This window comes from Rhinatrema bivittatum, chromosome 3 (genome assembly GCF_901001135.1).
Source record: "Rhinatrema bivittatum chromosome 3, aRhiBiv1.1, whole genome shotgun sequence".
Classification (NCBI taxonomy): domain Eukaryota; kingdom Metazoa; phylum Chordata; class Amphibia; order Gymnophiona; family Rhinatrematidae; genus Rhinatrema; species Rhinatrema bivittatum.
In genome coordinates this window covers 326,722,111-326,736,648 of record NC_042617.1, presented here as the reverse complement: position 1 = coordinate 326,736,648, position 14,538 = coordinate 326,722,111, and the positions used below count along the sequence as shown (strand labels likewise).

Sequence of the window (14,538 nt, the reverse complement as noted above, 5' to 3'; positions counted from 1 at the left end):
CAGAGGGTTCCCCGCAAGAAGTCTTCGTATGTCTGCGTAACCATGGCCTTTTTTGGCCAGTCCGGGGCCACTAGAAGTACTAGTCCCCTGTGGTGTTCTATCTTGAGGATGATCCTGCCCAGTAGTGGCCATGGGGGAAAGACATACAGCAGGTCTTCCTGTGGCCAGGTCTGGATGAGGGCGTCGATTCCCCAGGACTGTGGTTCTCGTCTGCGGCTGAAGAACTTGGAAACTTGGGCGTTGGACCAGGTTGCCAGGAGATCCATGGCTGGGGTTCCCCAGCAGTTTACTATCAACTGGAAGGCTGTGGACAACAGCATCCATTCCCCTGGGTCTAGACTCTCTCTCTGCTGAGGTAGTCCGCAGAGACATTGTCTTTTCCCACGATGTGGGAGGCTGAGATCCCTTGCAGGTTTGTTTCTGCCCATGCCATGAGGAGGTCTATCTCCAGGGACATCTGTTGGCTTCTGGTTCCTCCCCGGTGATTGATGCAGGCAACTATGATGGCGTTGTTCGACATGACTGACAGACTCGCCCCGGAGTCTGTGGACGAATCGTAGGCAGGCTAGTCTGACTGCTCGGGCTTCCAGTCTGTTTATGTTCCATCCCACCTCTTCCTTGTCCCATTGTCCCTGGGCAGTCAGTTCCTGACAGTGGGCTCCCCACCCTCGCAGGCTCGCATCCGTGGTGAGTAAGATCCAGTCTGGTGGGGATAGTTTTACTCCCTTGGTCATATGGTCTTCCTGTAGCCACCACTGGAGCTAGGTCCGAACCTCTGCCGGTAGCTGGAGGTGAATGGAGTAGTTCTGGGACGTCTGTTTCCATCATGACAGTAGGGAACACTGTAGTGGGCGCATGTGGGCCCCCTTGCATATGGAATGACTTCCAGAGTTGATATCATGAGACCGAGGACTTGGAGGTAGTCCCATACCTTGGGGCGAGTATAGTTCAACAGTTTTCGCAGCTGACCCATCAGTTTCCTTCTCCTTGAAGGGGGAAGGACAACCTTGTCTTGCTTGGTGTCAAACCGGACTCCCAGGTACTCTAGCGATTGGGAGGGCTGCAGGCAGCTCTTGGCTGTGTTGACAATCCACACGAGATCCTGCAGCAGATTCTTGATTCTGGTGGTCGCCTGGTGACTTTCATCTGGAGATTTTGCCCTGATTAGCCAATCGTCCAGGTAAGGATGTACGAGGATTCCTTCTTTCATCAGTGTTGCCGCCACTACCACCATGATTTTGGTGACGGTCCGAGGGGTGGTAGCTAGTCCAAAGGGTAGCGCCCGGAACTGGTAATGATGGTCCAGTATCGCAAAGCGTAGGAAGCGCTGATGGTCTTGATGGACCGGGATGTGGAGATAGGCTTCGGATAGATCCAGTGAGGTCAGGAATTCTCCCGGCTGTACTGCTCTTATGACTGAGTGCAGGGTTTCCATGCAGAAGTGTGGTACCCTCGGGTAACGATGGACGGACTTGAGGTCAAGGATGGGCTGGAACGTTCCTTCCTTCTTGGGAACGATAAAATAGATGGAACAGTGACCAGTATTTTGCTGGTGCGTGGGCACCGGAGTTATTGCCTTCAGGCTGAGTAGTTTCGTCAGTGTGGTTTCCACTGCCGTCTTCTTGGTGAGGGCGTGGCACGGTGATCTCACAAATTTGTCTGGAGGGATTCTGTGGAAGTCCAGATAGTATCCCTCTCGAATGATGGTTAGGACCTACTTGTCCGACGTTATCTCGACCCACCTTTGGTAGAAGAGGGTAAGTCTGCCCCCTATGACTTCTTCCGGTGGATGGGTCTGTTGATTCTCATTGTGGGGTGCAGTCGGGGCCTGTCCCTGAGCCTGCTCCCCTCTTGTTGTGTCTGTTCCGAAAGGACTGAGCCCTGCCTGCGGGACGAGGTGCTTGGTAGTGTGTGTACTTGTACGGTCTAAAGCACTGAGCAACTCTGCCCTTGGTTCTTCGGGGGGAGGAGCACTGGTTTCTTTTGTTCCTGTCCTCTGGTAGGCGAGATACTGGAGATTCGCCCCATTTGTTGGCTAGCTTCTCCAATTCGCTTCTGAACAAGAGAGATCCTTTAAAGGGCCTGCTCGTGAGGTTCGCTTTGGATGTCACGTCGGCTGACCAGTTTCAGAGCCATAGATGTCTTCTGGCTGCCACTGCTGAGGCGACGTTCCTGGCAGAGGTGCGCACTAGGTCTGAGGTTGCATCTGTAAGGAATGATACCGCAGGTTCCATTGTCTCAACAGGCGTGGTTGCGTCTCTGGAGAGGAGCAAGCAAGAACGTGTCACCACGGCACAGTAGGAAGCGATCTGAAGAGTCATTGCTTCTACATCAAAGGACTGTTTATGGATGGATTCCAGTTGTCTGTCCTGGGCATCCTTTAGTGCCATTCCTCCCTCGACGGGAATGGTCGTGTGCTTGGAGGCTGCGCAGACCATGGCGTGTACCTTTGGGAACCGCAGGAGTTCCTTAGCTGTGGGGTCCAAGGGACATAGGACTTCTAGGGCCCGTCCTCCTTTGAAGCTGGCCTCTGGGGCATTACATTCCAGGTCAATCAATTGCTGTACCGCTTGCAACATTGGAAAATAGCATGAGGCCTGACTGAGGGAGACCAAGATGGGATTTATCTTTGGTTCCACTGTGGTGTCCATGCCTGGAATGTCCAGCGTCTTCAGGGTCTGGGACATGAGAGCTGGTAACTCATCTTTGGAGAAGAATCTCAGCATGGTTCGGTATGGTTCCATCCCTGGGGGAATTTCTCCTACTTCCAGGGAGTTGGCCTTGTCCTCCGAGGTGTCTGTATCCTTGGTAGGGAGGCTCTTGCTTAGGAAGGGCACGTCTCGATGGGCCCGAGAGGTGCTTGGAACGACTTGCGCCGATTCCCCAGGTTTGCGGTTCTCGTCTGCGGCTGCAGAACTTGGAAACTTGGGCGTTGGACCGGGTTGCCAGGAGATCCATGGCTGGGTTTCCCCAGCAGTTTACTATCAACTGGAAGGCTGTGATGACAGCATCCATTTCCCTGGGTCTAGACTCTCTCTGCTGAGGTAGTCCGCAGAGACATTGTCTTTTCCCACGATGTGGGAGGCTGAGATCCCTTGCAGGTTCCCTGGTGGCGACTGGGACTGGGTCACAGTCTGAACTGAGTGCGCTTGGACAAATGTTTGTAGCCCTTTGAAGAATTCCACCCAGGAAAAAGTCCCTGGGTCCAAGTTGATTCCAGGGGGGCATTATAGTAGAGGCCCTGGAGGTGTCTTCCTGTGTAGGAGCCGAGTTGGAGATAGAGGTCCGGGGTACTATCATTAGTGGATCTGGATCCCTCTACTGGCTGTGAGGGACCTTGCTTTGGTTCTCCCTGAGCCTCTTCGCACTGCTGGCATAGAGAGGAGGCCACTTCTGGTTACGCAGCTCTCAGGTGGCAGGCTGGGTAGAGGGCTTGTCCCTTGGCCTTCTTGACAGGAGGTGCCATGGTTTAGGCTCATGGTGAGCTTTAAAACTCGCGCCGGGAGACCTGGTTGAACGCTCTAGATGCACCGAAGATGTGGTGTGGAATGCCTAAAAATGTGTGCGCGGCAATATTTGTGCGCTCGGGCCGTTTATGCGGGCCGATATGCGCCCGGCACCATTATTCACGTCGCTGTGCGCATACGTCGGTTGTGCACACGGCTCAGTTGAGCGGGCAATACGGCGGTCAAGGAGGGGAAATGGTGCCAACAACCACTAGGACAAGATGGCGAACCCCCTGGAGGGTCTCCACGTGTGTGGACCCTCGCACCAGATCGGGGTCTAGCCCAGACGGGGCTGCTCAACCCGATATAACAGACGCCAGAAGGGACGATCTGTGTGATAAATCGAGCCTTGGACACCGGAAACTTTAAGAGAGGTTTCTACCTTACCTGGTCTCGTGCCGGGCGGTCTCCGGCTGCAGGGGGAGAGGGAATTACCTTCACCTCCGCGCACGATTCTGCACCCGTTGCCTCTCAGCCACTCTGGGGGTTAAGTCCACACTGGGAGCCGGCTACCGGACTGAGGCTTGCCTCTGGGGAAATCACTTCAGGAATTCTCGACTGGGGGAGTGACCCCTTAGGTATCACCGCAGGAGAGCGGGGCTCGTCTTGTAGAGGTACGTTTTCTTTCTTCTTAGTTTTAAAATTGCTAACACTATTCTAGTGTGTGTCGTGTCCCTATCTGCTTAGGAGACGGAGAAATACTGAAGAGCTAAGCTTCCTACATGGGTATGTGTAGGCTGACATCAGCTTTGAAATCTGACTCCATCCCCCATCTGCTATCAGGAGTACACTATACCCACTGGTCCTGAGTCCATCTGGCTACACGCTAGGAAATATACATTATAAGATTATAGAATTCAAATACTGATGTTATTAATTCCAGAGGAAACCTGCAAAAAATGTGTTTTACCAGATTTTTTTTTCAAGAATGCTTATTCAAATTAAGTGATTTCAGCATCCTTTAGTGCATTAACACTGATTTCCCAATGCAATACACTTATGTAAATGCATTAAGTCAAACAGAAGGAGCTGTGAGCCCCATCCTCCCACTAGAATTAAAAATCTTCCATGTAATTATTTCAAAGTGAATATGAAGGTGGTAAGAAAGGCAGAAAGCTGTTTCCCAATGCCATCTCACTACTTACGTTTCATATCCATATTTCGAGTCTTATAGACAAAATAGGTATAGATCTGCGTTGTCCGTATGAGAATCTGGTCTCCACTGTAACGAATGGATCGATACCACCAAGAACCCTAACGAATGATTCAAGGTAAGAGCACAATGAGAACTGCACGAGGCATTTTTTGTCTATAAGTCTATGTTCCTTCACAATCTCCTTGGTCCTACTCAGACACCAGTACACAGCAGAGGGCATTCAGTTATTTCAGGCCACAATGTAGAATTCAATGGCACTAGAACTGCAAGCTAAATTAAATGATTTGACTTTTGGAAAGGAGTTGAAATCACAGCTCTTTATAAAAGCATTTGAGAGGGTTCTTTGGCATTGTAGGAGCTGAACTGAGTATATGACTCATTTTTAGTTGAGCATGTGATGCAGAAAGCAAGAATAGTTATTTTAAAGGGGAATTTTAAAGGGAAGTCAGCTGGGATTGGGGTTGGAGCAAGGATCATGGTGGCTGCTGAGTAGGGGAGATATGCAATTGGAATCGGACAGAAGGGGAGTGGGGAATTGAGAGAGCTATTTATAATCATTTAATTTTTTTTTCTTAATTGTAATTGCATATGATACAGATCATCATATGGGTTGAATGTGTTTATTATAAAACTTGTTCTGGGCTGAAAGGGTGAATGCATTACCAAATATAACTAAATGTTTTTCCAGTTCATGATGTAAACATCAGTAAGCCAGATCCTGGGCGTAATCGTTTAGAGATAGAAATTGGGGGCTCTAGAAAAAGAGAGATTAAGCGACAGAACAGACACCCACATTCATTTAGTGACCATTATTTTTCTGCCAGACCCAGTTCTTACATGCCAAACACAGATAAATGACAAATAGCTCCATGGCACTCATCTCTGTCCTCTGAGACAAGCCTGATTTCCAGGACATCTACAATAAATATTGCTCAGATATGTCTAGGAACTGACAATCTGCATATTGATATAATCTGTTTGTGAACCTCAATGACCAGAGTTGAGTCTCTCTGGGGTAGTCAGATGCCACTTATGAAGTTGGCCAGGAAGGTGTTTCTCCTCTCCAAATTTCTAGAATCTACTTCTTTCTCTGCCTTCCTCTCTCCTGCATCTCGGCCTACCACTTCCTTCCCCAGTTACTAATTCACTTCTAAATTAAATCAATCTTTCTTTATTGCATGAAAATAGGGAGTTTAGTCATCCTATTACATAATTAATGTGATATATACATAGATCAACTTATAAATAACCACTCTCACAAATGTTGCACTAAGGGATTAGTTTTTGTAACACACTGAAGCTTTCCAAACATCTTGAGAAAGATAAAAATATAGAAAAGCCCTCAAGACATTTTTCAAAGCCTTTCCACCCAGTCAATTTAACTAATGTTAGCAATTCTACCCAAGCTTTATCCACCTAATAAATTCAACAATTTAGTAATTTTATTTCTTCCCTTCTGCTGCCATTTACTTAAACTCAAGCAAAAGTGTGCAAAGATTGCATCAAAGTGGAAACCAAAAATCCAATATCCAACTCCACAACAATTTTTACTATTATAAGAGGGGATTATATCATCCTTCAATATTCATTGCAGGATGATATAATCGCCTCTTTTAGAAGAGAATGTATGGGAAGAGCTAGGAAAACTGAAAGTGGACAAGGCCATGGGGGCCTGATGAAGTATAACCCAGAATATTGAAGGAGCTCAAGACATGTGTTGGCAGGTCCACTGAAAGACCTGTTCAATAGATCCCTGGAAACAGAAGAGGTGCCGCGAGACTGATGAAGAGCGATGGTGCTCCAGATTCATAAGAGTGGTAGCAGAGAGGAGGCTGGAAACTACAGGCCAGTTAGCCTCACCTCGGTAGCGCATAGGAGGCTCGAAAATAAAATGTGAAGCTTTGGAATTGGCACCAAGGTGGTGGAGTGGATAAAAAACTGGTTGACTGAAGAGATGAAATTTAATGTGGACAAGTGCAAGATGTTGCATATAGGGAAAAATAACCCGTGCTATAGTTACACGATGTTAGGTTCCATATTAGGAGCTACCACCCAGGAAAAAGATCTAGGCATCATAATGGATAATACTTTGAAATCGTAGGCTCAGTGTACTGCAGCAGTCAAAAAAGCAAACAGAATGTTGTGAAGTATTAGAAAGGGAATGATAAATAAAATGGAAAATGTTATAATGCCTCTGTATCACTTTGTATCTGGTCGCCGCATCTCAAAAAAAGATATAGTTGCGATGGAGAAGGTACAGAGAAGGGCGACCAAAATGATAAAGGGGATGGAACAGTTCCCCTATGAGGAAAGCTGAAGAGGTTAGGGCTGTTCAGCTTGGAGAAGAGATGGCTGAGGGGGGATATGATAGAAGTCTTTAAAATCATGAGAGGTCTTGAACAAGTAGATGTGAAACGGTTATTTACACTTTCGGATAATAGAAGGACTAGGGGGGCACTCCATGAGGTTAGCAAGTAGCACATTTAAAACTAACTAGAGAAAAACATTTTTCACTCAACGCATAATTAAGCTCTGGAATTTGTTGCCAAAAAATGTGGTTAGTGCAGTTAGTGTAGCTGGATTTTAAAAAGGTTTGGATACATTCTTGGAGGAGACATCCATTAACTGCTATTAATTAAATTGACTTAGGGAATGGCCTCTGCTATTACTGGCATCGGTAGCATGGGATCTCCTTAGTATTTGGGTACTTGCCAGGTTCTTGTGGCCTGATTTGGCCTCTGTTGGAAACAGGATGCTGGGCTTGATGGACCCTTGGCCTGACCCAGCATGGCAATTTATGTTCTTAGAGCCCTGTTAAGTGAAACACCACAAAGATCAGTTTTGAGACAGGTTCTGTTCAATATCTTTGTGAGCAACATTGTGGAAGGTATAGAAGGTAAAGTTTGTCTATTTGCAGATACTAAAACCTGCAACACTGAAGGAGAGAATAAAAAGTGATTTAAGAAAGCTTGAAGAGTGGTTGAAGATTTGGCAGCTGGGATTCAATGCCAAGAAGTGCAGAGTCACGCATCTGGGGTGCAATAATCAAGAGAGATGTATGTGATGTGGAGGTGAATATCTAATGTGCACGGACTGGGCGAGGGATCTCGGGGGTCATAGTTTCTAGCGGTCTGAAGGCGGTGAAGCAATGTGATAAGGCAATGGCAAAAGCCAGAAGAATCATCCATTGTACCTGAAGACTGGAGGGTGGCCAATGTAACCCCAATATTTAAAAAAGGCTCCAGGGGCAATCCAGGTAACTATAGACCAGTGAGCCTGACTTCAGTGCCGGGAAAAATAGTGGAAACTATTCTCAAGAACAAAATTGTAAAGCATATAAAGAGACATGATTTAATGGAACATAAGTCAACATGGATTTACCCAAGGGAAGTCTTGCCTAACAAATCTGCTTCATTTTTTGAAGGGGTTAATAAACATGTGGATAAAGGTGAACCGGTAGATGTAGTGTATTTGGATTTTCAGAAGGCGTTTGACAAAGTCCCTCATGAGAGGCTTCTACGTAAACTAAAAAGTCATGGGATAGGAGGCGATGTCCTTTCGTGGATTACAAGCTGGTTAAAAGACAGGAAACAGAGAGTAGGATTAAATGGTCAATTTTCTCAGTGGAAAAGGGTAAACAGTGGAGTGCCTCAGGGATCTGTACTTGGACCGGTGCTTTTCTATATATATATATATATATATATATATATATATATATATATATATATATATATATATATATATATAAATGATCTGGAAAGGAATACGAGTGAGGTTATCAAATTTGCAGATGATACAAAATTATTTAGAGTAGTTAAATCACAAGCAGACTGTGATACATTGCAGGAGGACCTTGCAAGACTTGAAGATTGGGCATCCAAATGGCAGATGAAATTTAATGTGGACAAGTGCAAGGTGTTGCATATAGGGAAAAATAACCGTTGCTGTAGTTACACGATGTTAGGTTCCATATTAGGAGCTACCACCCAGGAAAAAGATCTAGGCATCATAGTGGATAATACTTTAAAATAGTCAGCTCAGTGTGCTGCAGCAGTCAAAAAAAGCAAATAGAATGTTAGGAATTATTAGGAAGGGAATGGTTAATAGAATGGAAAATGTCATAATGCCTCTATATTGCTCCATGGTGAGACCAAACCTTGAATACTGTGTACAATTCTGGTCGCCGCATCTCAAAAAAGATATAGTTGCGATGGAGAAGGTACAGAGAAGGGCAACCAAAATGATAAAGGGGATGGAACAGCTTCCCTAGGAGGATAGGCTGAAGAGATTAGGGCTGTTCAGCTTGGAAGCTCTGGAATTTGTTGCCAGAGGATGTGGTTAGTGCAGTTAGTGTAGCTGGGTTCAAAAAAGGTTTGGATAAGTTCTTGGAGGAGAAGTCCATTAATGGCTATTAATCAATTTTACTTAGGGAATAGCCACTGCTATTAATTGTATCAGTAGCATGGGATCTTCTTAGTGTTTGGGTAATTGCCAGGTTCTTGTGGCCTGGTTTTGGCCTCTGTTGGAAACAGGATGCTGGGCTTGATGGACCCTTGGTCTGACCCAGCATGGCAATTTCTTATGTTCTTATGTACAGAGAGGAATAACTTATGTTCTATTCTGGAGCCCATATCTCAGAAAGGATAAGGACAGGATGAAGGCAGTCCAGAGAAGGGTGACCAAAATATTGTGGGATCTGTATTGGAAGACTTATGAGGAGAGGCTAAAGGATCTGACTATGTATTCCCTATAAGACAGGAGGTGCAGGGGGAAGAATGATACAGACCTTCAGATACTTGTAAGGTTTTAATGATGCATGATCTTCAAACCTTTTCCGTTGGAAAGGAAACTGTAGAACAAGGGGTCATGAAAGTCCAAGGAGGACGACTATGAACCAGCATCAGGAAATACTTCTTCATGGAGTGGGTGGTGGATACCTAGAATGCCCTTCCAGAAGAGGTGGTGAGGACAAAAACAAATTCAAGGGGCATGGGATAAACACTGTGGATCCCTGAAGACTAGAAGTTGGAAATGAAGAAAAGGGTGCATGGCAGTTTCTACCCTTAACAGTAGGCATGGGAATTACTACCCTTAACCAATTAGACTTGATGCTTGTGATAGAACTCCATCATCGCTCCCTGCTTCAATGGCAGGGGAAAAGGGAGAATTCAATTCAGGTGACAGTCTGTACTGGGCCCTGACTTTCACAGTCCGGTCTACTGTTATACAGACAGTAGGGATAAAACTCAGAACTGCTTCTACAGCCAAGAGCAAAAGCAAAGCACATTCAAACAGCATTGTGTGAATTATCATGAAGGCTGCTCACCCTGTAAAACATTACTAGCAATAATTTTGTAATGGGTTTGACAGTTACTTGGTTTGGATTATAAATATTGCTACCCTTAGCATAAGGCTTGGGGGTAAGCTGCAAGGAGTGGCAATTACTACCATAAGAAACTTGCTGGACAGACTGGATGGACCATTTGGACTTTTTCTGCGGTCATTACCTTGTTACTACATTGCATTATAAAAATTGATGTGGAGTTGGATATTAGATTTTTGTTTTCCACTTTGGTACAATTTTTGTTCACTTTTGCTTAAGTCATTCCATTTTTAACCATTTATTTAGGTTTTTTTGTATTATGGTATATTTTTAGTTGTCAATATTAGCATTATGAATTTTTATTGTACATCACTCACTCTGCTTTACAAATGTAATAAGATGCAATTAAGAAAATGAACAAAGGTAAGTCAATTCCTTGCTGTATCTGGGCCTCATTTAAGAACTGTGACAATCAATTACAGAACCAAAGGAGTCTGACTGCTTTAGATCACAAACAAGTTATTTAGATTAATGCACAACTAGAACTAAGCTCAAGACATAAAACCTAATTCTAGATGGGGTTAGCTAGACTTCAATTTGATATAAGTTATGGAGCTTCAGACATGTGACAACTGTCACAACCCTAGTTGAAAAGAAGTCTTCTCATGAGGTGGCTAGTCATGAGATATTCATGAAAATCAAAATGTATTGCTTCCATTTATCAATTGACACATTCATGCCTGTAACCAGGATTCAGGTGTCTGAGCATGCACAGGAGTGCCCATGTGTGGCACTGCCTCCTAAGTCTCTTCCACAGCTTTAGGCTTTAGCTAAGTAGCTGACTTTCCAGTGAGGTGGGTAGGTAATAAATGTATAACTGTCTGCAGAGAACCCTGGTTAGATGTATGCATCTTTGCATTTCCCATCGACAAGCAGGATTAAATAAGCCATAACGAGCGGGGAAGCCCAAGCCAATGATTGCCTTGTGAAGCAACTAACAGACAACCTGTGCCCACCTAATGGGAGAGTGGGCTACTGGGTGACCAGGCTGCACACAACTTCTTGTTCAAATGTACTGTCTGTTCAGGTCATGCTGCCCAGACAGTAATGGGACGTGAAAGTGTAAACAGATCACCAAGTAGCAGCTTTGCAGATAACTTCAATCGAAACAGATCTCAGATGAGCAACTCATGTGCATGCAGTCTTGGGTATAACATAGGCAGGATGACTGACTGGTTGATGTAGAACACAGATATTGCTTTTGTAGGGAACTTAGGGTGAGTTGTGAAAATTCTGAAGGCATAGCAAATAAAAGAATGTTTCTAATTTGCTCACTCTCCGAGCTAAGGTGATTGCTACAAGGAACATCACCTTCCAAATAAGGAACTTCATTCCAACTGACTCAGATTTGAAGGGAAGGACCTTAAGGTATCACCACAGGAGAGTGGGGCTCAATGTTCCTTCAATTTAAAAGTAGAATTTCTCCTTCCAAAAGGTACAGCAATCTCATAGGGATAGGCATGTCCACCATCTGCTGGAGACAGAGAATACCGGAGGGCTGAGATCACTGCAAGGGTTTATGTAGGGTGACATCAGCTTTGTAATCTGACTCCATCCCCATCTGCTGGCAGGGGAGCATAACCCATTGGTCCTTAGTCCATTTGGCTACATGCTAGGAAATGGTGGTTTACTGACTGGATGCTTGGAGTGCCCAGGAGAAGTAGTATATTTGGATTTTCAGATGGCGTTTGACGAAGTCCCTCATAAGAGGCTTCTAAGGAAACTAAAAAGTCAAGGGATAGGAGGCGAAGTTTTGTGGATTGAAAACTGATAAAAAGACAGGAACGAATAGGATTAAATGGTCAGTTTTTACAGTAGAAAAAGGTAAACAGTGGAATGCCTCAGGGATCTGTACTTAGACCGTTACTTTTAAACATTTATAAATGATCTGGAAAAGAGTATGATGAGCGAGGTGATCAGATTTGCAGATGACACAAAATTATTCAGAGTAGTTAAAACACAAGTGGATTGTGATAAATAGCAGGAGGACCTTGCAAGACTGAAATATTGGGCATCCAAATGGCTGATGAAATTTAATGTAGATAAGTACAAAATGATGTATATAGGGAAAAATACCCAAGCTTTAGATGCACAATGTTAGGTTCTATAGAGGAAAATTGGTTCTTACCTGCTAATTTTCATTTCTGTAGTACCACAGATCAGTCCAGACTACTGGTTTTGCCTCTCTAGCAGGAGATGAAGACAAAAAGTCTTATTGATACTGTACATAACCTTGTGTGCCACCTGCAGTCCCTCAGTATTAACCTGTACCCAAGCTAAGATGAAGGCACCACCAAATAAAACCTAAATGAAACCTTTCCCTCCCAACAAGTAGGAGGAAGAGATTGCCAAAAATGGAAAACTTGTTCCCAACATAACTTAATAGCATTGAAGAGCTCCAACAATTTTGCAGTATATACACCCAATAGAACGAGCTGAAGACTCTCCCCCTATAATTAGGGTGGGTCTCTGGACTGATCTGTGGTACTACAGGAACAAAAATTAGCAGGTAAGAACCAATTTTCCTTTCCTTGTATGTACCGAGATCAGTCCAGACAACTGGGAAGTACTTAAGCTCCCTCAAACTGGGTGGGACCTTGACAGTCCCGCTTTAGAACACTCTCACCAAATATCATGGAAGTCTGTTGCTGGAGAACAAGTCGTGAGAGCTCTTAAACCCTCAGGCACAGGGTGACCTTTAGAAATATAAGTTGATCCAACCGTCCCTTTCAGCCACCATACGATCGTAGCTTTGGAGGCTTTGCTCCTTTCTTTGGACCACTACATAGAACAAGAAGATTAGAATTACAGAAAGCATTAGTAACTAAGATAATATAAAAAATCTAGTCAAAACATCCAAGAGCCTACTCCCTCTCAAGAGGCAAGGAGAATTCCAAATCTGTCAAGAATGGAAGCTCCACTGTCTAAGAGGGAACACTGAAACCATTTTGGGCAGAAAGGACAGTACCATACGCCACGACATCCCCGAATCAAAGATCTGTAGAAAAAACTCAAGTGCTGAAGCTTTTAACGTTGCCCTCTGTAGGAGTTCATACGAAGCCTAGCTCATTCTTTGTAGTACCAGACTTAAGATTCCACAACGGCCAAATCTTCCTCACCGGAGGACACAAATTCTTAACCTCCTGAAGGAAGTGCATGCCATCTGGACAAGCCTACAGAGGATACCCCTGTATCTTACCACGGAGTCAGCCGAAAGCTGCTAATGAGACTTGAGTTGAAGGCCAGACCTTTGACCAAATCTGCTTGGAGAAAGGTCAATATGCAGCACAGCGGTCTGAACTAGTTGCTCTCTGATAGTCACCAGGACTTGCAGCCCCTTCAAACTCGAACATATGCTAAAGATGCAGAAGATTGCCAGGCCTGCAACAAAGTAGAAATAACTTCTACGGAATATCCTCTCCATGCCAATCTTCTCTTCTTAAAAGCCAAGTTACGAGACAGAAGAGAACAGCCTAGTGCGACATATTGGGCCCTGATGGAGAACATCCAACCGTTGGCCTAATCTCAGCAGTCTGTCGATGACCACGTTGAGCAGATCCGCTGATGAGGCCACTCCAGAGCTAAGAAAATTACATTGCCTGAATGCTTCACTATCTGGCTTTGCCTGGATGGTCCACTATCTGACATAATACCTTGCCCAACAAAGGCCAAGGAGGGAAGACAAAGGAGAATTCTTTGAGGCCATGGTAGAATTAGAACATCGAACCCTCTGCACCATGTTTTCCTTGGCAGCTGATACCACCTTGGAGTTTTGTCTGGTCACTATTAAGTCGATATAGGGAAATCCTCATTTCTGGTGGATGAGACACATTGTCTCCTCCCCGGGGTCTAATTTTCTCTGACGGAGAAAATCCACCGGAACCTTGCGTACCCCAGGGATGCGAGACGCCTCCATTGTCTTCAAGTGATACTCTGCCCAGAGAACCAACCCCTGGGCCTCCTTTAGCTCTGCCCAGAGAAACAACTGCCGGCCTCCCAAGTTGGGTTCCTTCCTGGCAGATGATGTAGACCGCCATCATTGCATTGAGTGATAGGACTCTCCTCGCGCAACCGTGGCCGAAAGGCAAGCAATGCACAGTGCACCACTCTCATCTGTAACTGACCAACAGAAGAAACAGTCACTTTCTTGGACCAGGAGCCCCATGCTGACTGAAGCTGACACACTGCACCCCAGCTTTAAAGGCTGGCCTCGGTAGTGAGTAATCACACTACACTCTAGATTGGTCCTTGCAGAAGGGGAAGATAACACACCTTCAACCATGGATTCCACTACACACCAATTCCAAGGTCGATACCACCGACCCAGGACTCACAAGAAGTTATGAAAAGCCCCCAACAAGTGTGTAATCTGACATTGTCGAACAAAGTCCCCCACCCCCAGATCCTCCAGCGTGTGAATAGAAATGAGATGGCTCTCTACCAGATTCAACAATAAAGTCTTATGTTAATATAGGACTTTATTATCTTTGAGT

At 45.0% G+C, this 14,538-nt stretch overlaps 1 protein-coding gene across 2 annotated transcripts in view; it reads right to left on the bottom strand.

The window, feature by feature from the left end:
• SEC63 (SEC63 homolog, protein translocation regulator) overlaps positions 1-14,538 on the bottom strand; it is a 261,114-nt gene that overhangs the window by 163,997 nt on the left and 82,579 nt on the right. For both annotated transcript variants that reach the window (XM_029595314.1, XM_029595313.1), the window contains exon 8: positions 4,652-4,760. In XM_029595314.1, coding sequence (XP_029451174.1) covers positions 4,652-4,760 — 109 coding nt within the window. The remainder of the gene's footprint in view (positions 1-4,651; positions 4,761-14,538) is intronic.